General features: G+C 36.7%; 1 protein-coding gene across 1 annotated transcript in view; it reads right to left on the bottom strand.

Annotated features, from left to right (window-relative positions):
• Nucleotides 1-19,610, bottom strand: part of LOC306844315 (centrosomal protein of 85 kDa-like) — a 57,682-nt gene extending 38,072 nt beyond the window's left edge. The window contains 4 exon segments of the mRNA XM_079376332.1: nt 16,780-16,938; nt 19,336-19,394; nt 19,396-19,461; nt 19,463-19,610. Coding sequence (XP_079232458.1) covers nt 16,780-16,938; nt 19,336-19,394; nt 19,396-19,461; nt 19,463-19,488 — 310 coding nt within the window. The 5' untranslated portion in view covers nt 19,489-19,610.
• Between the last annotated feature and the right edge of the window lie 4,097 nt (nt 19,611-23,707).

The following is a 23,707-nucleotide window of genomic DNA, read 5'->3' as shown; positions in this document are numbered from 1 at the left end:
TACCAAATATCTTCATGGAACATGATCTTTACTTAATATTCTAATGATTTTTGATAATGATAATTTTGACCCATACAATGCATTTTTGGCTATTGCTACAAATATACCCCAGCGACTTAAGACTGGTTTTGTGGTCCAGGGTCACATAGCTCCTGTTAACCACATAAATATGTACAGTAAATCACAGTTCTATTAGAGACACCTGACTGAATTTCAGTGATCATTTCAAGGAATTCTGAACTCTAGATATCAATTTTAAGTCATAATCACCCTTCTTGACTAACTTCTAATGGTAAACTGCCACACATCTCTACGGAGGTTTGCACAATGCAGCTCTTTGTTGGCATGAGTGTGTCTGCCAACAGAAGACCATCTGGACACAGAGGAGAACTGAGATGGCACATTCCACAGAAGAGATGGACACATGCAGTAATCGAACACTGCCAAACAAATCACAGGGAATTACCTGGTTTTCCAGACTGACAACACTACTTTCGCTTTTGCTTCCAGTGCAACAACCGTGTGAGGACTACAAAGCAATACGATCATTTGTGTTTTTGACTACTGGATCACCAAGGTCACCCGAGATGGATGTTGATATCAGGTGTAAATGGGGTGTATGGCTCTTTAAAAATGGAAAAGAACAACATAATCAACTATTCTATGCACATGGTATGATTTCATACCGAAAACCTGCCGTTTTCAACATGACAAAAGAATTTTACTGTACAACATGTTCACTCTCTATCCTTATACAGTCAAGTGGTCTCTAAACATCCTTATATTTGGAGTGCTGTGTCGAAAAACAGGCCGGACTAGCCATTCCAGAGAGGTTGGATTAAGGTGCCCAGAATAACCTCATCTGGTTCTAATTTACACTGGGGTGGAGTAGAGAGAGGCAGAGCAAACCAGGACTGCTGAAGCCTTGGGCTACGGGTGCTCCAGTCCCGGAATTCCTAGCAGGGGGGGGGGGGGGGGGGGGGGGCAACCCACTGATGAGCATCTGCTATTTATCAGTGCTGAATAAATGTGACAACCAGTTTTGAGATCAGTCTTTGCAATCAATTAGCATGGTACAGATCAGGCTCAGATTCAAAACATCTATCCAAGTGAAATCAGTTTGGTGTTGAAGCTCATGAGAGCAGGGGTGAGGAAGAATCAGGGTGGGCTGATCTATGATTGGTTGACGTCTCCCTAGGGCTCAATAGATGTGTTTAGGTCGATGAACATAGTCTGTGCACTTTCAAGTGATTTGGGTTTCTTGCCGTGTTTCTGTCAGATGCGCTGTGATAAATGCAGTGCCGTGTGTGTTTGTATCTGTGGGATTCTGAAATGTGGGTCACCGAAATCTACAAAGCTCTTCCTCCTACGGAGAACAAGCCATTTATAAATCATCAAAAACATTTTTTCTTGCAATAGCGCCTGCACTTTCTGTATGTTTTCTTACCTGACTTACTTGTGACAGATTTCCCTCAAAAATCTTTGGTTTGAGGATGGATATATAAAACTTGGCCAATAAAGTTCATTCTAATTCTGATATTTTAGAGGAAAAATAGATGGATGGATAGGTGGATCCTTTAGAGGAAAGGTGGATGGATGGATGAATGGATGGATGGATGGTTTAGAGGAAAATGGATGGACATTTTAGAGGAAAGATGGATGGATGGATATTTTAGAGGAAAATGGATGAATATGGTAGAGGAAAAATGGATGGACGGAAGAATCAATTGATGGTTGGATGGATGGACAGATTGATACTTTAGAGGAAAATTTATGGACGAATGGATGGAAGGATAAAATCTACAAAGCTCTTCCTCCTACTGAGATCCAGCCATTTATAAATTACCAAAAAAAAAAAAAAAATTATTGCAATACCGCCTGAATTTGAAGAAGTGAAGTGAAGTGAAGTGACAAGTGAAGTGACATACTGCCAAGTATGGTGACCCATACTCGGAATTCATGCTCTGCATTTAACCCATCCAACGTGCACACACACAGCAGTGAACACACACACACACACCCGGAGCAGTGGGCAGCCATTTATGCTGCAGCGCCCGGGGAGCAGTTGGGGGTTCGGTGCCTTGCTCAAGGGCATCTCAGTCGTGGTATTGAGGGTGGAGAGAGCGCTGGACATTCACTCCCCGCACCTACAATCCCTGCCGGCCCGAGACTCGAACCCGCAACCTATGGATTACGAGTCCGACTCTCTAACCATTAGGCCACGACTTCCCCATTTGCTGCATGTTCTCTTTCTTGACAGATTTCTCTGAGGAATAGAAGAGGAAGAAAAAGTGGTATAATGATAGATGGATGGACAGATGGATATATACCTTAGTGGAAATACAGACAGATAGGCCAATGGATGAATGGATGGATCGATAGATAGATGGAGCAACAGATAGAACCACAGATAGATGGATAGATAGATAGAATCATTTGCACAAGGTTAGCCTCTGTTGCTATGCCAAAGGCTCTTGACTTGGCAATGTGAAATGCCACAGATGCACAAACGCACACACACACACACAGTTCTAACACTCTTATGCCATAAGTGTCATTTTACAACAGCTGTCCACTACCAGGATCTTCCTCAGTGACACTGATTAGCATTAATTGTCAGAAAACATCTGCAATCTGTGTCCAAACGTGTCTTCAAGAGACATCATCTCCCTGAGCCAGAGTAAGCAGAATGTTGTGTTATTTTAGCCGCCCTCTCAGCGAGTCAATCAACCCCTCACAGCTGGAACACACGTGTTTATTTTTATTAAGTGCTTGCTAACAAGTGAGCGTTCTCAGAATTGTTAAATAACAGCATGAAGTCAACTTTGAGCAGTAAAGCTAAAAAAAGATGAGACAAGCACGACAGATCAATGAGAACGAGATCACTGCGTTATTCACAGGATTCCTCTATTGAACATGTTTTCCATATTCCCCACTGGAGAATATTGTGATGAATTTATAATCATTAACAAATCATTGGTTTGAAGTGAAACTTCAAATGAAAACTTCAATTCAACAAAGCTGTTGATTTTGTTCATAAAGGATTCATTTGATTCTGCCTGATCTGGTTCTCAAGTTCAACAAATCAATTATTCAGTTTCACCACTCACTGAAAAATATCAAAAGCAGGTTCAATTTTGTTCTGTACATCACAGAGCAGACATACAACTTCAGAAGACCTGAAATATAGCACATAAGCCATATTGTCCACTTTTATGCTACTTTAATGGTGCTGTTGCTCATAATGGTCATATATGCTCAACACTGAGCAACTGCACATGGTTATGAGTAAGCGTACATGTGAGTACTCCATATCTAAAGTATCACAACACACACTGACGTCAGTTGTCAAGCGTGTGCTGCCAGAGTGTGGACTTGATGGTCTTACCACATTAGCACATATTTAGCAACTGCTCTTAGGTTTCACTGCCACATCTATCACCATTAGCCTGGCGCCAAAAAGACGGTTGCTGGGGACCAACACGAAACTCAAGAGCCATTCTTTTAAGGGCCCCGGGCCAAGACACATCTAATAAAAGATTAGGCATATTAAAAATAGACAAGGACATGATGGGTGCTTCTTGAATCAGTGATGGATTCTGGTAACAGCAATATGGAGGCAAAAATGGCAAGTTGAAATCAGGTAGAGTGATTATTACTTGTTCACGACATATAAAGGCACTGTACAACCTAGGTGACATCATTAACGTAGATAAATTAGTCACATGACAATCACAGGAACCTTTCACAGATTCTAATCAGACAGAATGATAAAACAATAGAACACTAGATAGAACAAAAGACAGAGAACTATAGAATGATAGATAGAATAGATACAAACAATAGATAGAACGATACACAGAACTATAGAGCGATAGATAGAACTAGAGAATGAGACAGAACGATAGAATGATAGATAGAATGACAGATAGAACGATAGATAGATACAGTTGTGTGAAAAAGTGTTGGCCCCCTTCCTGATTTTTTTTTTTTTTCATGTTTGTCACACTTTAATGTTTCAGATCATTAAACTAATTTAAATATTAATCAAAGATAACACAAGTAAACACAACATGCAGTTTTTGAATGAAGGTTTTTTTTTTTATGAGGGGAAAACAAAATCCAAACCCACATGGCCCTGTGTGAAAAAGTGTTTGTCCGGCCATCGGTTCGTGACCTCAAGTTGAAGTGAACTTGGGTTCTGCAGCAGGACAATGACCTAAAACACACCAGCAAATCCACCTCTGAATGGCTGAAGAAAAACAAAATGAAGACTTTGGAGTGGCCTAGTCAAAGTCCTGACCTGAATCCTATTGAGATGCTGTGGCATGACCTTAAAAAGGTGGTTCATGCTCGAAAACCCTCCAATGTGGCTGAATTACAACAATTCTGCCAAGATGAGTGGGCCAAAATTCCTCCACAGCGCTGTAACAGACTCATTGCAAGTTATCGCAAACGCTTGATTGCAGTTGTTGCTGCTAAGGGTGGCCCAACCAGTTATTAGGTTTAGGGGGCAAGCGCTTTTTCACACAGGGCCATGTGGGTTTGGATTTGGTTTTCACTTCATTCAAAAACTGCATGTTGTGTTTACTTGTGTTATCTTTGATTAATATTTAAATTTGTTTGATGATCTGAAACATTAAAGTGTGACAAACATGCAAAAAAAAAAAAAAAAATCAGGAAGGGGGCCAACACTTTGTCACACCACTGTAGAACGATAGATAGAACGATAGATTTATGTCTGTGCTTGGAAACTCAGAGTAGATACTCAGCCAAGGCTCTGGAAAACTCTTCCTGACATGTCAGTTCTGTCAGCAGTCAGTATTTCCGGCTTGCTGTTGCATCACCAGCTGCTCAGAATTCCACAGTGACACGTTTGAGTTGATGTAACGACTCCGAGACGAGTCACGGTCAAGCCTCCAGAAACACACCGCTCCACACAGCCAATTACTGACAATCAAGTGCTAGTTCATCCAGAAAGGAAAATTCAGTCAAACTTCTTTCTTCCATGTTACACAAAAGGAGATGTTTAGCAGAACATTCGCACTGCCACCACATTCAACCTTTTCTATACACTAAAAGTGACTTGAGACAGTACTAGCTTGTTGACGTTGTTAGTGAGCAGACAGACAGATGGCGGTGTGTCATCTCCTCCAGCCATTAGTATTAATTCAACACAGCACAGTAAACACGGACACAATGGTTCGACCAGCAGTTAAACTCTAAGCTGAAAAAAACACAGGCCTCAGCAGAGCTTTAATGAGGACCGAGATGACGCGGAGTGTGTTTTCAAACAGGTGAAGCTAATTATCAGCTTTGGGAACAGAAATGCTGAGCCATTACACGGTGTCTGTGTGCATGTATTTGTACGTCCTCGAGGGAATGCGGAGTGCTAACATGCCACTTGATGTTCTTATGAAAAGAGATGGCAATTGTGCAGTCACTCACAAACTACCGGAGTAGTGGATCATGGGCCCTATGATTTCTGCAATGTGGAAAACAGAAGGAATCCAACATGAAATGTCACAGAATTTGGTAATAATAATAATATTAAAAATTAAAAAACTTTTAAACGTTTTAAGGAATAATCACACAATGTTTTAATTTTGACAACCTCTGCACTTCGTTCAGCAAAAAATACAAGGAATTGTTCATTTTTATTTGTTTACATTTTGAAAGATTAATAAAATTGTTAATGTTTTATACCTTTTCCTAATAAACAAACTAGACAGAATACGATAGGGCCCTATTACTGTAAAAAATCTTTCAACTTTATGAATTTAATTAATTAGACATGCTTTTTTATTTTTTAAATGTAATTAAACCATTAAAACTGAATCTTTAAAACATGGAATTTGGGAAAAATAAAACTAAAATAAAATAGATTTCATAGGGCCCTAAAATGTAATTTGTGTTAAACTTTTAATAAATTGCTGTTAAATTATATACATTTTATTATTTTTCTATTACATACATTTAATTTAACCTTTAAAAAGGAATGCAGAATAAAAAAAAAAAATGGGTAGAGGGGCAACAAATCCAGAAAAATTAAAACAGAAAAACTTTGGAATTAGGGAAAAAATATAAAACATATTATAAACATTCTTTAAACAACATAAATGACAGCTCATGCTCATCATATTCTCTCTAATATCTCTAGTCTTTCATTTTCATGATGAAGTGATCAACATCAATGATACAATCCCTTCCTGTGTGGTTTTTCACATCCTTCCATGAGCAGCTTGTATTAAAGCAAAGGCAGCACTATGGCTGCATTCATATTGATCTATATCCATATCCAGTAGACATAAGTCTGCCTAAGCTGCATCCTGCTCCGGTGTAATTTGTTTACCTCCTTCCTTTGAGATAAACTATGTAATACAGTACTAGCAAGCGGCGGTTTCTCATTCATTGTACATGTTCTTTCATACCCTCTCTCCTTGCACAGCGTGTCTCATTTCATTCATGAGTTCGAGGTAATGCAGACTGGGACAGCATTTACTGGACGGGGTGAGGAAAATGTCAGGACAAGAGAGGCAATCAAAATAAACCACGTTCGTTTTTGTTAATTATTTAATTATTACATTTAATTTAAAACAGCTTAAGTAAAAATTATATATATATATATATATATATATATATATATATATATATATATATATATATATATATATATATATATATATATATATATATATATATATATATATATATATATATATATATATATATATATATATATATTTAAATATTATAGTTAATTTAAATAAATAGTTACATTTCAAATTAATACAAATAATTATTTACTTTTATTTATAAAATTAAATTAATAATTGAAATTTAACAGTAATAATAATTTAGTAGCTTTTTATTTTTATATAGTATTAATTGTATTAATTTTAAAGTAAATTGTTCATTTTTAAATAAAAATTTTTTTAAATGAATAAAAAAGTCAAAATAATTTACTTTTAAATGAATCACTTAAACCTAAATTATTACTTTTTCTTTTATTTAAAACTAAATTTTTATGACTGTAAATATGCCAACAGCGATAAACTTACATATTATATAAAGTATACCTTAACCTTATAGCACAGTTAACCAATATGAGCTCTTAGGAAAGAAAACATTTCTACAAATATCCATTTTTTAATATCAACTTTAATAAAATTGATCAATTACTATAAAAAAATCATACTAAAAAGGTTGGCATTTAAGCTTTTTCTCAACCAACAAACAAGAAAACCAGATGAACTCATAAAAAGAGAAAATTAAAGGCCCTTTCACAAGATATCAGGGCTTTAACGTACCTCTCAACAACACAAGCATCATGCGGCACTTTGACCTTCAACTGAAAAACGCTGCAGATCACGGAAGAACGAGATTATTAGGTAGCAATTAAGAAACAAACAAAAGCAAAGCTGCATTATTTTTTCTCTAATATGCCTTCGATGCTGGGTCGTACAACTTGATATATCTAACTATGCAGTGATCGGCCTCTCTTCTGTTTCTTTTCACGTTGTGCCTCAAATTGTCTGGTTTTCATTGGCTAGACCTGCAAAGTAAAGAGTAACTCTAGTTCTTTGTGATGGTTTTCACACAAACATCCCTCCAGACCTCATACTCAAGCGCACTGCAGCTGGAGCCTGATGACAGACGTCCCAGCCCTCAGGGAGTACAATAACAGAGACCTAACGCACAGGATCACATTCACCACAAAAGGGCCATCATCACAGCCGTAATGGCTTACATGTGATTCCCAAACAGATGAAAGGAGGTCAGTATAAAGGAAGGTCTATGTACAAGGTCCCTTTATGGCTAACCTGTGCCAGAAAACATATGGAACAGTTTGGGACAAAATGGTAAACTAGCCCCGACAGGACGAGAATAAACCAGCCTGGTGTTGAGATGAGAGAGGATTAGCTGCTGACCTCATTCATTACAACAGAAGCTGCTCTCCTTTTCTACATCCAAGGACTTTCATCAATTAAACGCCAACAAATTTCACAAAATAACAAAGCTTATACTTTATTATAAAAAACAGGTCTAAAAACTATTGTTCAAAAGTTTTGGGACAGATACATCTTTTTAAGGTAATTAGTACTTTTATTCAGCAAGGATGCATTAAATTGACCAAAAGTGAAATTATGAATGTTACAAAAGATTTTCATTTAAAATACACGCTGTTATACTGAAGCTTCTATTCATCATAAACCATAAAAGCTTCTTGAGCTGCAAATCGGCATATTTGAATGATTTCTGAAGGATCACGTGACACTGAGGACTGGAGTAATGATGCTGAAAATTCAGCTTTGCATCTCAACAATACATTTTAAAATATATTTAAATAGAAAACAGTTATTTTAAATTGTAATAATATTTCACAATAATACTGTATTTCTGATCAAATAAAGCATGAGCATTAGAGACTTTAAAATATGTAAATATGTATATAAAACTAATCACAAACTTTTGAACAGTAGTGAAAATTGTGCAGAAACGTAACATTTTTAATTTATATTAATGTGCTCAAGTCAAACTATACTGACTACATAGCTAACGGTGTAGTATCTAGCAGACGTTGTTACAACAACCACAAATGCTGAGTTTAACAGTGTGAAATATGACAACATTACATAATATAACTGAGACCTGATCTTTCCCTTTTTCACTGAAATCCACTATGGAAAAGTCAAGCATAACTTCGTTCTGGATATGTGGAAAGAGCCATTACGTCCAAATAGTTTCCTTCCTGTGGTAAAGCACCAGATTTAACATGAATTGCTTCGTACGTGTGGTCTTTGGGAGTACAGGTGAAGCTTCAGATCATTATGTAATTATGGATAAAGTTAGCTTGTTAAAATGCACTGGTGATTTTTCCATGAAGTCAAAAACTATATGTTCTACAGCTGTCTATAAGAGGTGCTAACCTACTTTTGTGAGCCTGGCCCTTAGTGTATAATTAGAGAAATTACCCAGTCTCAGCGGGGAGGTTTTTCCACAGGACTACATCTTGCAGTGTTTGAAGGACTGAAAGCTCTTATCTGGTTCCTTTAAGGGAAGAGGATTATCCTTTTTGCAAAGCAGCACTGGATTTCATTCTGTTTTCTATGAGGGTAGCGATATGACTCATGTTTCAATGCGGCAAAAGTAAACAAAAGTCTTGCTTCCACATCTATGATTAGAGATGCTGAAAATCAATTAGTCTGCATGACATCAGAACAATTAGTCAACTAGTTAGTCATAAGGAAGCCCCGAATAAATTACAAACAGTTTTTTAATTCATATGTCTGATAGCCCACACACATGACTCACAATAAACGCCTTGAAATACACTATATTGCCAAAAGTATTGGGTTACCCCCTTCTAATGAACAGGTTTGACTACTTTAGTAATTTCTAGGAGTACAAATCTTAAGTTTTCCTTTAAGAATCTTCATGATCACCAATTAAAACAGATGTATAGAAAGAAACACTCCCAAAAAGATTCTAAAACAATAAAAGCATGGTTTCCATAAACACCCCTACAGATATCAGTCCACAGGAAGTGAATGATGTGTCCATGTGATATTTCAGTGATGTTACATAGCTTTCTGTTGACCAGACAACTCGATGGAACAGCCAAAACTAGCAAATAGCTGACAGAAAATGTAGGTCACCAACATGGGGAGCTTGGAGGCTTCAAAGCGGTGTCATTTCTTGACTAAATAACGTTATTGTATTTTATAAATAGCAAGATTTGGTCTTAGACATACAAAATCCTCACTGAATATCCCAGATCATTTGGAAATACAATATTTAATAAGACTAAAAGGCTCTGAATGCTGTTTCTTGTTGCATTACTAACTCAATTACCACCTCCATGTGATTTCTAATACTGACCTTAACTAGTCTTATACATAAACAACTAGATTTTCATTAGGAAGTCCTTAACTTCTCCTGTCCTCCATAATACGATCAAGATATGCTGGATACTAAACCGATCTACTTTCAACAGGGAGAAAAAAAATGCAAGCTAGTCCGCCCTGGTTGTGCGGTTAAAACCCATAGAGATTATTAATTAAAAAGGGCAGGGCAGGAGCTTCCAAGTGCGAGTGTGGCTGCACTCCAAATGTAATTAGAAAGCTTCACACAGACGGACTTCCATCCTTTCATGCTGCCTTCGTCTATAAAAACATGGCATCTTATTAACCATCCGCTTACTACACAGACTGGTTCTCCAAGTTACGGAGTTGTGATGGAAAATCCTATTTGGGTGCGATTTAATCAACGCTCTGCTTGACCCTTAATTCAGAATTGATTAAGCCGGTGTTCACATGCACAGAAAATCCTGCCGCCTCTGCCAAAAGGTGAAACGGTGCGTTAGTTCTGGGTGACCCAAAGCTGGCAGGATTTTTAACACTGGTTGACACCACTGAGCTTTCAACACAACACAATATGTCAGATGAGTAAATGAAGATGCCAGATGTCTCAAAGCAGATGCCAGAGAAAAGACATTCTGGAAATCAGGTAGGGGGCTTCACTAGATTCACTAGATCATCACACACTACAATAAAGAACAACCCAAATGGACTTAAGTCACACATTCTACAAGCTTTCTTTAATATGTTTTCCTGCAGCTCAAATAGTAGAGCATGGCGCTAGCAATGCCAAGGTCATGGGTTCGATTCCCAGGGAAAGCAAGAGCTGATAAAATGTAAAAACTGTAACTTGAATGCAATGTAAGTCGCTTTGGATAAAAGCGTCTGCTAAATGCATAAATGTAAATGTAATATGTAGATTGTTAGGCGTTAAATGAAATTGACATTTCACATTGTGGCCATATTACTACCTTGGTTGTGCATTAATTATCAATAATTCAGTCACTGTCAGTTATTCCAGTTACAATGTTATTATTTAAATTAGAAAAAAATATTTTCTTTATTCAAATGAGATGATGAATAATGACTTATATATATATATATAAATTAATTTCTATTTTTTATATGACATATTATATTTTAAATTTGTATGTACATAAATTATGTATTTTTAATAAACATAAAAGATGTATAAAAATATATATAAAGAATAATTTTTTTGTCTATTTAACTAAAAACAATGTATAAAAATATATGTAAATATTTAAATAAAATCTTTAACATTTGTTTTATATTATATTATAAAAATGTATAAGTCTAAAAAATAAAAAAAAAACACTTTTACCAAGACAACTCAAAGAAGTCCAAGCTATTCAAAGTGTGGCAAGTCAAAACTGAAAAGTAGAATACTTTCTGATATGCTAAAAGAGGTTGAGGGAACTTTTTTTGGTAGCGGTACATTTGGCCGGACTGTTACTGACATAAAAAGTGATTGTTTTTGGCTTTGGGAGGAAATGCTATTAGGCTAACGGCCATGAAGCAACGGCAGGACATATCTGCAAGGTAAATTAACAAATTTGTCTTGCATATATGCATGAGCTGATATGAGCAATTAGCAAATTAAATAAGCCTACCATATACCTCATTAGATATTCATTGACAAAATACTTCATATCTATATAACAATTGCAAACACACCCAAAAATCTAGCAGTTACTTGAGGAAAACAGTTTTAGCTCTCATGTAAACTACGAAGAGAATGTTAATGCAGTGTTGTGTCAAACTCATTCCTCATTCGGTGTCTAAGCCATCATTAGCGCGATGGGTAGGGAGCAGCTGGCATATGAAATATGTTTCGGGGTGGGGTTATGGGGTACAAGGCACAGAAGGCCATGAGCAAACAATACCCCCCTTAATCATGCTAACTGCATTACCCAACTCTCAGTCAAATGCTAATACGCTAGTCCCAACTGGCTAATCTGACAGTGCCAGGAGCTAATCTAGCCCAAATCTAATACAGGCATTTTGACCTGGAATTCTCTTGGGACTGAGATGTTCAGTGAAGATTTGAAGAGACAGATTTCATTATTACCACTGGATTTATACTAGTTTTTTAAACTGTGGCAACTTATAAGATTATTTACCAGTTTTGGAAACCAGACTTTTGTCAAAATATTACTACCTGTCAATATAACTACGATATACAATCTTCAATATTCACCAAACCACAAACAAACTAAGACCCATGTGAACCCTGACAATAAAGCAACCATATTTATAGCGATCTGCTCAAAGTCCAAAAACTATACTTATATACTTATTTTGAAAAAGCATAAATAAATACTTTTATGAAATGTAGAATGCATATTTGCAACAAGGAAACTATATATGGAATACACCTAAAAAAGTTTGGAAAGACCTTTGGTTTAAAATACTACTATTTAATTTTGACACATTTTTGGTTTAAAATTCAAAAATGTTAAAGCACGAATAACTATAATTACTTTCAAATGAATTTATATTAAGCATTAACTATTTATATTGAACAATAATATTTTCTAAGCTTTATTTTACATCAAATTGTATATTCTGTTTTTATTACAATCTTTATGAAATATATAGCGCACATTTTCTACATGGAAACTATAAATGGAACAGAGCTACATCTTAAATGGTATTTTAGTCTAAACCCACCCTACATCTGGTTTAATCTGAATACAAATACATATTTTGTCATTAAATACACAGACAATGGCTTCTCTCCTACAAATAAGCACTGATGTGTGACATAGTGCAGTCAAAAGGTTAAAAAACAGCGCAAATACACGGTATGCACGTCACTTGCTCCTTGTGTATTTATGGATGCTTCAGTGGCATCCAAGGCATCTTTTCCAGCAAGTCTTAGGGCACCTCTGTGTTTATTCTTGGCTGATAACTCATGCGACTCAGGTTTCCTTTCGACACAGCTGATCCTCACACAGCAAGATGACACCTTTACCGTCCTGAACTACGTTGCGTAAGTGCTCCATGGAAAAGCATGTACCATGAGTACCAGGCAAAAACAACACTCAGATCAGACGTATTGCAAGTGGGGCAATGAACATGATTCTTGATGAATTAAGACTAGCTATGTCATTCTCATAACATCAATCCCATGCAAGAGTTGTTGAAACAAGAATGGAGTCCCCGAAAGGAGCCATGAGCCCCTCAGGGGTAATTACAAAACTGCTGCTGCTGCCCATGGAAAGGTATAATTAGTGACTCAGGTCATGTGGCGTCCTGGTTCCAAACTAAAGGAATTTCCTGGGCCTTCTTCTAGGTCAGCCACTGGCAGCTCATTTGGAGAGAGGGAATTCTGATCCTCAAGGTGGATGAAAGTAGGTAAATTAATCTGCAAGAGGACACGTCTCTGGCACTTTTCTCAAGGTTAAACACGTGTCACAGGAAAGCCTGACACTTTGGCAGGACAGGGTTTTGAGAATGAAGACATCTTACAAGGAAAAGTCGCTCTGTCGTGAGACCATCAGGGGCCAAAGGGCAAGATGACAGCTGATTACCATAAAGCAACCTTTAGACTTAGCAATTTCCTGCAGACAGGTTACAATTACTTCATTAGATTGATAAAATTACTTAATATACATACATAACTTCTTCAAAAGGAAAAAAAATAATTCTTTGTAAAATCAAAACAATAGATTTAAAAGCACAATTAAACTTACAATACCAATATATCTCATATCAACTGATAAATAAATATAAAAAATAAAATAAAATCACTAATATCCACCAATAATTGTTGTAAATGCCTAATTCTATTCAACATTAAACAGGCTATTTCACCAGTCAGAAAACCAAATCTCCCTATAAATTGTATCTAAATCTAAATGTACTGAATTCATTAGCCTTTTTTATGCCAGTTGGCTTGAGGCCTGGTGACTCTGCATCTGAGTACAATATGACAGGATGTCCTCGATGCAGGACATGTCCCCAGGCTCACAGATATACGGCACTTTCTAACGAACCGTAATGAGGCCGTCTGCTAATTATGAAATCCACATGAGAAGAGCACACCCCCAGTATAAAAACACAGAAAAAGCTAAGGCCTTTGACTAGCAATCAGCAATAGCATTGTTGTAGACATGCAAAAAAGAGAAACTAGATCAGTGATTCTCAAAAATAACAGGCGAGTTTCAAACTTATCAAACTCAACATATATTATATATATATATATCAATTCTGTATTTCTAAAACTTGGGAAAGACCACTTAAATCATCCCAGAAAAATAAGGAAATGGGACAGTAACTATTAAATTATAGGGTGCTGCTGTCTGTACATTATGGCTAAATGTGCCAGACTGTTTCAGTGTTTTATGGAGTGAAAATGAAATAAGCCAACTGTAAGCTGAAAACTAGATATAGCAGTTTTACAGAGTCTCCCAGATTCCTTTTCATGTAGATTACAGTCAGTGAGCCTGCATTAGTTTTCTTCATGAAAGAAAGATTCAGGAGAGAAGGACTTCAGGGTAGGCCTGCATAAATCCATTCTTGAGCACAGTACAACATGGCCAGATTAAAACAAAGAGGCTTATTTTGGAGAATCATTCGTAGGCCTTTCTTTATCAGATTTCCTCCACTCTGCACAGCTCGACGGTGCATTGTCTGAAAAATCACATTGGTCTCACTGCAGTGAAACAGTCGTACTTTGAAAGAAACTTCATCTTGGTTGTATTAAACTAGTTAGGTTACTATTGCAGGTTTGTAATATTCTGAGTTTGCATTTGACTGTTTTTATTGATTTTGACGAATACTGAATCTGTTTTTGTACAGTGAGATGAGTAAATGCATGTTCATATTTAGTCTAGAACTACAGTAAGCATCGTGTTCACACAGCGCACAACGCCTCTGCACTCACTCCCGATTTCTCTCAACATGGCAACGCGAGAGCTGTCAGTCAGTATATGGGAAACAAAGTAAGTGGCGTTACTCGTTTGAAAAAGTAGCCTAATATTTCCTTCTAAATTAAAAAAGTAATGTGTTACTTTACTAGTTACTTCAAAAAAGTAATCTGATTACGTAACTTGTATTAATTGTAATGCGTTAGCCCAACACTGCTGACCACCAGCATCTAGTAAATAAAGCTCATTAGTGCTGCTAAACTTAAGTGACATTCAATTTGTGTTTGTAAATGTGTTCCATGAGTTTGTTTTGAACGTAATTGTAAAGGAACTGCCTGAATTCTCCTGCATAATGCATGAAGCATTCTACAGCAAATGTATTTACTGAGCTGCCTTGCTGATTATAGCTGCTAAGCTGTTGGTAGTTATATACAATGAAATATGTATGACCATATTAGAGTTCCTATGCAAGAAATATAGGCAGATATAATATGTTGTGCTTGTTTTGACAATCATCATTCAATCACCATTGCAACTAAAACCCAAACAGCCTTTAGTCCATAATTTTCATCTCCCTAACCTTGAAAGCTTTACATTAACCGTAGGTACATCCCATGTAGGTTACTGCCAAAACTCTAGGCTAAGATTTATTATACACACAATTGGTGAGACATTAAGATACCCAATCCAAGACTGACAATTTTACAACTAAATCGTCTAATAACATTTTATCTTAGGCCCCGTTTACACTAGTGCGTTTTCGTTTTAAAACGCCGTTTTAGAATGAAAACGATCCCCGTTTACACTGGCATTTCCGGTACGTTTCAGAAACGATCTCCGTTTACACTACACAACCTAAAACGCATGTCACATGACCATTCATGCAGGTACAACCATAGATATGTATAGGTAGATTCCCTTTTATTTAGATGGCGGATCTGCGTGCTTAGAGCGGTCAAATGGGGAATCTACCCAAACATATCTATGGGTACAACAATGAACATGATGTTATTGTTTACACGGTCGTCAAGGATACGCAGAGCGAATGTGGGCAGGCACGCCATCGTTTTGAAAAGTCTCCGTTTTGGTCCGTTTTCACTGAAACGCAACCCTGGAGTTTTCAAACTAAAACGGGGTCTGCAGCATTTTCAAAACTTTCAGTTTTCTACCTCGAAAATGCCGGAGTAGTGTAAACGATAGGTGCAAACGTAGCAAAATTTATGCGTTTTAAAACGAAAACGCACTAGTGTAAACGGGGCCTTAGATGAAATCTTACAGTGCTTTACCTAGACTAAGAGTAGACTAATATTAACATTATAATTTGGAGAAAATTATGCATATGGTTGGCATTATAATTCCTATACTGTCTAAAGTTACGTAATCAGATTACTTTTTGAAGTAACTAGTAAAGTAACTAAAAAAACAAAAAAACAACAAAAAAAAACATTTGGCTCAAAGTGAAGGATCAGCTTGAGGCACCAGTAATCACGTATTTCCTCATGGCATCATTTTCTGACAGAATCAGAGTGTTTAGATGCAAACAGTCGTTTGGAAAAAGAGAAAACTAATGGATTTAACGTTACTCAGCATCTTATAATCTCTACCCATAAGCCATTGGACACACTGGCCTACATATATTTAAGAGACACTGAAGCGTGACCCAATTCTAGAGGATTTTGCAATCCGTTGCTTGCTCAGGGTAACTTCTCAAAAATCAAAGTGGTCGACAAATAACAGGAAGAAAGCTCTGGTTTGACCTCGCTAAAGCATTAAAATCTCTGTATTTGTTGCTCACGGTGAAACTAGAGCCGATCCTATTTGAGGTTTTGTCTGACTAAAGCGAAGAATGAGGAGACGGGTCATGACTTTGGCCTGATTTTGTAATGAGCTTGCTAGAAAACGTCTGACTGCGAAAACCAGGCATGAATTACAAACAGCCAATCAATAACACGTTTCACACCTCACAAAACAGATTAAAGCTGGTCAGCCGAGCCACAAGTGGTTTGTTCATAAACGTCTCGTACCTTCTACGCTGTCAGAACAAGAGGTTCCGATGCCGGTATCGCCACTGTCCGAGGTAGCGCTGTGACGTCGCCCGCGGCTGCTAATGCCAGTGGCGGAAGAGGAAGCTTGCCATGCTGAGTCGCAGCCAGGGACCCATCCAGGAGAGGACGTGCTCGAACCTAGGAGACAAACAGAGCATGGTTACCATGGAAGAGGAGGGATGTCATGTCCAACAACTTTGTTTATTCACAATGAATGTCGTTTAGTTAAGTGAGCATTCAAAAATGACACAGAAGTGCAACCGGACAACTGGGCAAATTTCAGATAAAAACACATAACGTCAATGAAACAAGATGAATGTGAACAAAGATAGGGTTGAGAATCAACAACCGCTTCTTATTCAGAATCATTAAATAAAAAAAACTACATGTAAACCAAATGTCATGGAAATCTGAAGAAAAAAAAAAGGAAAATGATGTACTTTGAGACTTAAATCTATATGACTCATATTAAAAGTTAATATTAACAGTATTTGTTTTATTATTAATAGTTATTAAAATCAATAGTTTTGTTTTAGTATTTTATACACACACTGCCATTAAGATGTCGGGGGAAGTACAATTTTATTTATTTATTTACTTTTAAATTTTATTTTGCACAAACACATTAAATTGATCTAAAGTGGCAGTAAAGATTTCTAATGATTTTCAAATGAATGCTGTTCTTTTGAACCTTCTATTGATCAAGGAATACTGTTTTCAACATTAATAATAAGAGATGTTTCTTAAACACAAAATTATCATATTAGAATGTTATATTACTGGAGCGATGGCTGCTGAAAAAAATCAGGTTTGACCTCACAGGAATGAATTACATTTTAAAATATATTAAAATAGACATTTTTATTTCAAATGGTAACAATATTTCACAATATTGGTGTTTTACTGTATTTGAAAACAACTGAGAAGGCTATACTAGACTTCTTTTAAATCATTTAAAAACCCGAATGACCTCTAGCTTTTGAACGATAAACAAAATAAAATAAAAACTTTTAATGTAGTTTAGTAAAAAATATTAGAATTATACATATACAAATATCTCCTCTAACATTTTTTTGGCTAATTGTGGGCCAAAAACGACTAAAACAAGGTGAAGTTCAGTGAACCAAATAGTCAGACTTGCCCTAGAGGGCTCGTCCCCAATTTCTGCTGGACTAATCTATCTAGGTGTTATCCGTTTAGACACCACCATTTAGGCTGCCCCCCGTAATGCCTGGCAGGAAAAAAGTGGAATATATAAACTCTCTTGCCAACATCTCTGAACATTTTGATTTGCTTCCAAATAGTGGAGAAAACATCTTAATACCGACTCATAAAACAAAGTTGTGTGTAATGAAAAATTTCAACAGATATATTTTTGAGTTGATAATGAACTTGATATAAAAACTGTGGAAAGTATACATCTTTTTCTTCCAGGTACAGTCAGCAAAATCTATACTCCTAACACACGCATTTTTATTGTGCCATACATCTTGGAAAACTGAGTCTGAAGCACTTTTCCCTGAAACAGCAATAAACAGAAAACCAAAAAATACTTCAGATGCTTTATTATGAATCTCAAACCTACAAGAGTTCAAGACCAGCAGAAGCCAAACTCCAGCTGAAATCACTAAGGTTAGGTCTCCATAATTCCTGGGTGGAAAACCTCAAGTTCATAGCAGTTCATATGAAAGCGATCCACATTAGCCATCGTGACAGAGTAGCAGATCTGTAAATATCCCGGGTAAACACAGGGCTTGTTGTTGATGAGGCTCCAGCAACTTCTAGACCAACAGTTATGCAACGTGATATGAATTATTAAGAGACTATCAGAATCTGTTGCATCACTGTTCAATATTTAGACATCTTTCAAACACACAAAAAGTGTAAAAACACAAGCTACTAAATACTGAGCACGTGTTTGTTTGGATTTTACTGTCATCACTATACAATGTGTTTAAAAAAATAAAGAAATAAAGAATAATAAAAAAATACATGGACTTAAAGATGCATGTAAGCAAATTATACTTCGATATTTGAGAGAGAAAAAAATACAATTATGTAAATCACAAAATGTATAATGCAATAACACATTTATAAATAATGAAATATTTAAAAATATATATTTTTTTATTACACATCTAACATTAATAGTAGCTACAAACCATAAACTAAATAAATATTCTAGATAAGTTAATACTTTGCTTTAGAAAAACGACAATATTTGTTTATTTTAGGGGGAAACCACTCCATTTTACACCACTCCATAATTTATATGCGTGTGCCACAGCACTGCATATATTAAAAAGACCCCCCTATTAAAGAGACAGAACACGTTAGAGACCCTTGCGTCCATATGTGCCTCAAAGACAAAGCTGAAGGTGACACGAGTGATGCTGTCAAACCATCACAGTTCAATAACATCACATCACATAATAATATCACAGCCTAAGAGCCCGGAACAATGCACGCTCCGTTACACGCGATCAGCATATATCTGGCTTACAGTCTGTTATTACACAAGCGCTAGGCTCTTACCTATTTTATAAGCGTCGAATCCGTCCTCAAAATCGTTCCTGGGCCACATGGCGCTCGGTTACACACTGAACCGATAGATCCGACACAACGAGCCGAGACAAAATGCGCGACCCCACTAAGAAGAGGAGGAGGAGTATTTAAGTGAAACCGCATTCCATAGCCACCGATGACTGGAAGAACCTGCAGATACAATCTGAAACGCGTTTATACGTCGCTACGCGGTAGTCCTGCAAGGCTGGCGCGTATGTCGCAGATTTGAGCCGGAGTTATGAACGACTCGAGGATGTGATCTCACTGCCTGCAGCTCCCTCGAGATCCGCGGAGAAACGCAATCACAGTCCGAGAGCGAGCGACACTGGCTCCTCCCACTCAAAGAGCCACACTCTCTGTAAGTATATGAAGAAAAGACCGGGGCTAGTTGTCACACGGGTGAAAAGTGTCTTAACCCTTTAATTTTCAACGCGCCCGCACTCACAAAACATTTTGTTTTCAATTGTACAATTTGTTTTCCTGGGATTTATGATAAAATAAATAAATAAAATAAATTATATATATATATATATATAGCCTATTTTTTTTAACTGAGTGGCCATCCCAGGAAAAACAAACGGTACAGTTGAATATAAAACCAATACTTTGAAATAAATAAATAAATAAGAACAAAAATATTTTCTGAAATTACTTTTTTAAACTTATGACCTTTTATAGCCTAATACAAAAATCTATATCTACCTCTCCCCAGCTCAAGTAGTTTTAAACTTTTGTATATTTATTTATTACTATTTGTTGGTGAAAATACTTAGATACCTCTGTACCTTTTTTTCTTTTTCTTTTGAATTTGAAAATTTTAATTTTAATTTTTCCCATTGTGACAACATGGCTCATTTCCAGTAATGTATTTTTTTCTTAATGACTTAAATGTATATGCTGGTTTAATACTCCAGGGTCACATATGATGTAAAGTTTATTTTCATATATTAATACTCTTAATTAAAACTGATAATTTTAATGGATTTAAAGTTACTAAATGCTACCTATATTCTAATATAGACTGGTATTTGTTGCCAAGGTCTTGTGTGGATAAAATTAAATGTGCCTATGGTTCAAATCAACAAACCTATTCAGTCACCCCTATTCAGATGGCACATTCTTTCACAGAGAAACACAGCAGAACTATTTATATTTCAGGGTGTTTGAGACGGTTTCTACTCCACACCTGTTTGACACACTAGGGTGATTGTCCAAGCTGCCCAAATGGGCCATTCCTTTGTAGCGTTCGCGTCTATTTACCCGGCTGTCTCATTACACTGAGAAGTTTACAAGAGTCTCATAGCAGAACTAATTGAGAGTTTTTCATGTGCTGTTTTAACTCTGCTTTTGTCTCTTGTGCAACATACGAATGTACAAAACATATGGCTGCTCTGATTTTTCACAATATCCGTATTGCATAACACATGGCATGATATCTACAATTATCATGATTGTTGCGGAAACTATTTAAATGTGTATTTACATCAAGGTACCTCAACATATGCAATAAGTAAAATTTGAGATGCGTTTTGTACACAGAATTGAATCAAAGCATGTCAAACTGCACACAACAGAAAAGGAAGACAAACAACTGCTTAATTGGGTCTATATCAACAGATAAAAAATCAGTCTCCCACAGGCGAGAGAAAACAAGACCCCTAAATAACTGTATTATCCTGGTGCAACTGTGCATAATCTCACAATTATGAACTGCAATTACCCCATTCTGACAACACCAACAATTTCAGATCCAACCAGTTTCAAATCCAACAGCTTCTCTGGCAAAATAAAATACTAGTAGTACTTTTAAATTTTTTTACTATTCTTTATACTTTCTTCTGGACAAAACTTCATTTGGGCTGGAGTTATTTAATGATAGGAAACAAATACAAAAGCAAGATACATTCAAAAAGGTGCAAGCCATTGCGATAAGCCATTATGATAAGCCTTTGATAGCTAGATCAATATTATATAAAAGAATACAAGGACCAGGCTCAAATTAATTTTTAAAAGCTTAACCCAAAGCATACCACCACAATAGTTGTATAAGCTCCTGTCCTCAGGGCCTATTCATCAGATTTATTATGCATACAGTTCCATGTCGCCAATTTGACAAATCAGTTCTGTCAGCACAGGAAAGGACTGGACCTGACCCGCACTTCATTTGAAATATAATGTTTCTTAAAGGAATAGTTCATCTTAAAATGTATTTATTATATACTCACCCTCATGTTGTTCTAAACCTTTATGATTGTGGAAGACAAAATTGTGAAGACTTGTACTGTTCACTTATTTACACACAATTACTTTAATTGGGAACTTGAGCTTCAAAAAGCACATAAAAGCATGAATTAATGCTTTCATATACAAACATATTATGAATGCAGTTCATTTGACTTGGGCGGTTTTGTAATATTATACAATAACTTTGCATGATTAAAATAAAATAAAAATAAATCTGATCTTGTGAACTAGATCAACCGATTCATTGAAAAGATCCAATTCAAAAGTTCCGCAACACATCTTTTTAAAGCTTGAAAGCTTCAACCTAAATTCATTGCACTTGTGTGGAAAACTATGTTGGCCCAGTAGTGCAGAACACAACGAAATCTCCACAACAAAACAGAAACAAGCCACAAACAAAATTAGCACAACACAAAGGAAACAAGTCACAACACAATGAAATTAGCTGAACACAATGGAAACAAGCTGCAACATAATGCAAATAAGCACAGCATACAGGAAACAAGCCGCAACACAACAAAACTAGCACAACACAATGGAAACAAGCCGCGATACAATGGAAACAAGCCACAACACAACAAAATCAGCACAACACAACAAAAACAAGCCGCGATACAATGGAAACAAGCCACAACACAACAAAATCAGCACAACACAACAAAAACAAGCCGTGACACAATGGAAACAAGCCACTACACAACAAAATTAGCACAACACAATGGAAACACGCCGTGATACAATGAAAACAAGCCACTACACAACAAAATCAGCACAACACAATGGAAACAAGCCGTGATACAATGAAAACAAGCCACTACACAACAAAATCAGCACAACACAACAAAAACAAGCCGTGATACAATGAAAACAAGCCACTACACAACAAAATTAGCACAACACAATGGAAACAAGCCGTGATACAATGAAAACAAGCCACTAGACAACAAAATCAGCACAACACAATGGAAACAAGTTGTAACACAATGGAAACAAGCCACAACATAACGCAAATAAGCACAGCATAATGGAAACAAGCCACAACATAACGCAAATCAGCCCAACACAATGGAAACAAGCCGCGATACAATGAAAATTAGCCACTACACAACAAAATCAGCACAACACAAATAAGTCGCAACACTACGAAATTAGTACAACGCAACGGAAACAAGTCGCAACGGAAACAAGTCGCAACACAGCGAAAACAAACCACAACACAACAAAATTAGCTCAACACAACGGAATAAGTCCTATATGTTGTGGAGATTTCGTTGTGTTTTGTGCACTACTGGGGCACCGTAGAAAACAGCAACCGATAGTATTCTGCAAAATCCTTCTTTTGTTCTCTATGGAAGAGAGAAAGTCATACAAGTTTGGAGCGACAAAAGACTGAATAAATAATGACAGTGTTCATTGAGGCCAAGACTGCACTTTGAAAAAGGCTTCTGCTACATGCTGGGTCTTGCTAAACGGCCACCTGTGTATATGGAAACCGTATTGAGGAAGTGAACAAAGACCTGTGAACACATTCCTGCAGACTATACGGAGTCCTGATAATGACACTGAGGATTGTCTCCACATCAACAGAAGCTCAGAGCCACAGTTTCGGCCCACTCACTCCACACACAGAGCAGCTACACTTAATAACACAAAGAGCGCTCACACTCCACTGTAAACAGCCACGGTGTGCGATAGTGCCAAAATGCACTGAACAAATCTCTCCTAAGGAAAGCATCACTATTACTATTGCTCATCAAACTTCAGCACATAACTTCTCCCAGGCGGTTTTGCTACAGACATAAATGATAGCTTAGCTCATGCAGCTTATTGAGGAGAGGTGTGCTATTACTTTCCTAAAGGCATTTTACACAGCTGAGTTGAGGCTGCTCTGTGCCTGCTTAAAATTCTGTGTAGACATAATGTCGCATAAAAGTCAGACTAAATTATGCCTGCTCTCATATGGTTATCTTTGCTGTGTAAATGCATTCATGCCACCTCTAAGCAGTATTAATCGGTCTGTGTAAAGACACCTAAATGCCACTTCAGAAGCGCCTCCGTGTCACATTTGCAGTGTCAAATTGGCATGAGTGATCCGACT

This window comes from Barbus barbus (assembly GCF_936440315.1).
Source record: "Barbus barbus genome assembly, chromosome: 24".
NCBI lineage: Eukaryota > Metazoa > Chordata > Actinopteri > Cypriniformes > Cyprinidae > Barbus > Barbus barbus.
The sequence above is the reverse complement of the archived record's forward strand: the minus strand, read 5'-3'. Positions and strand labels throughout refer to the sequence as shown.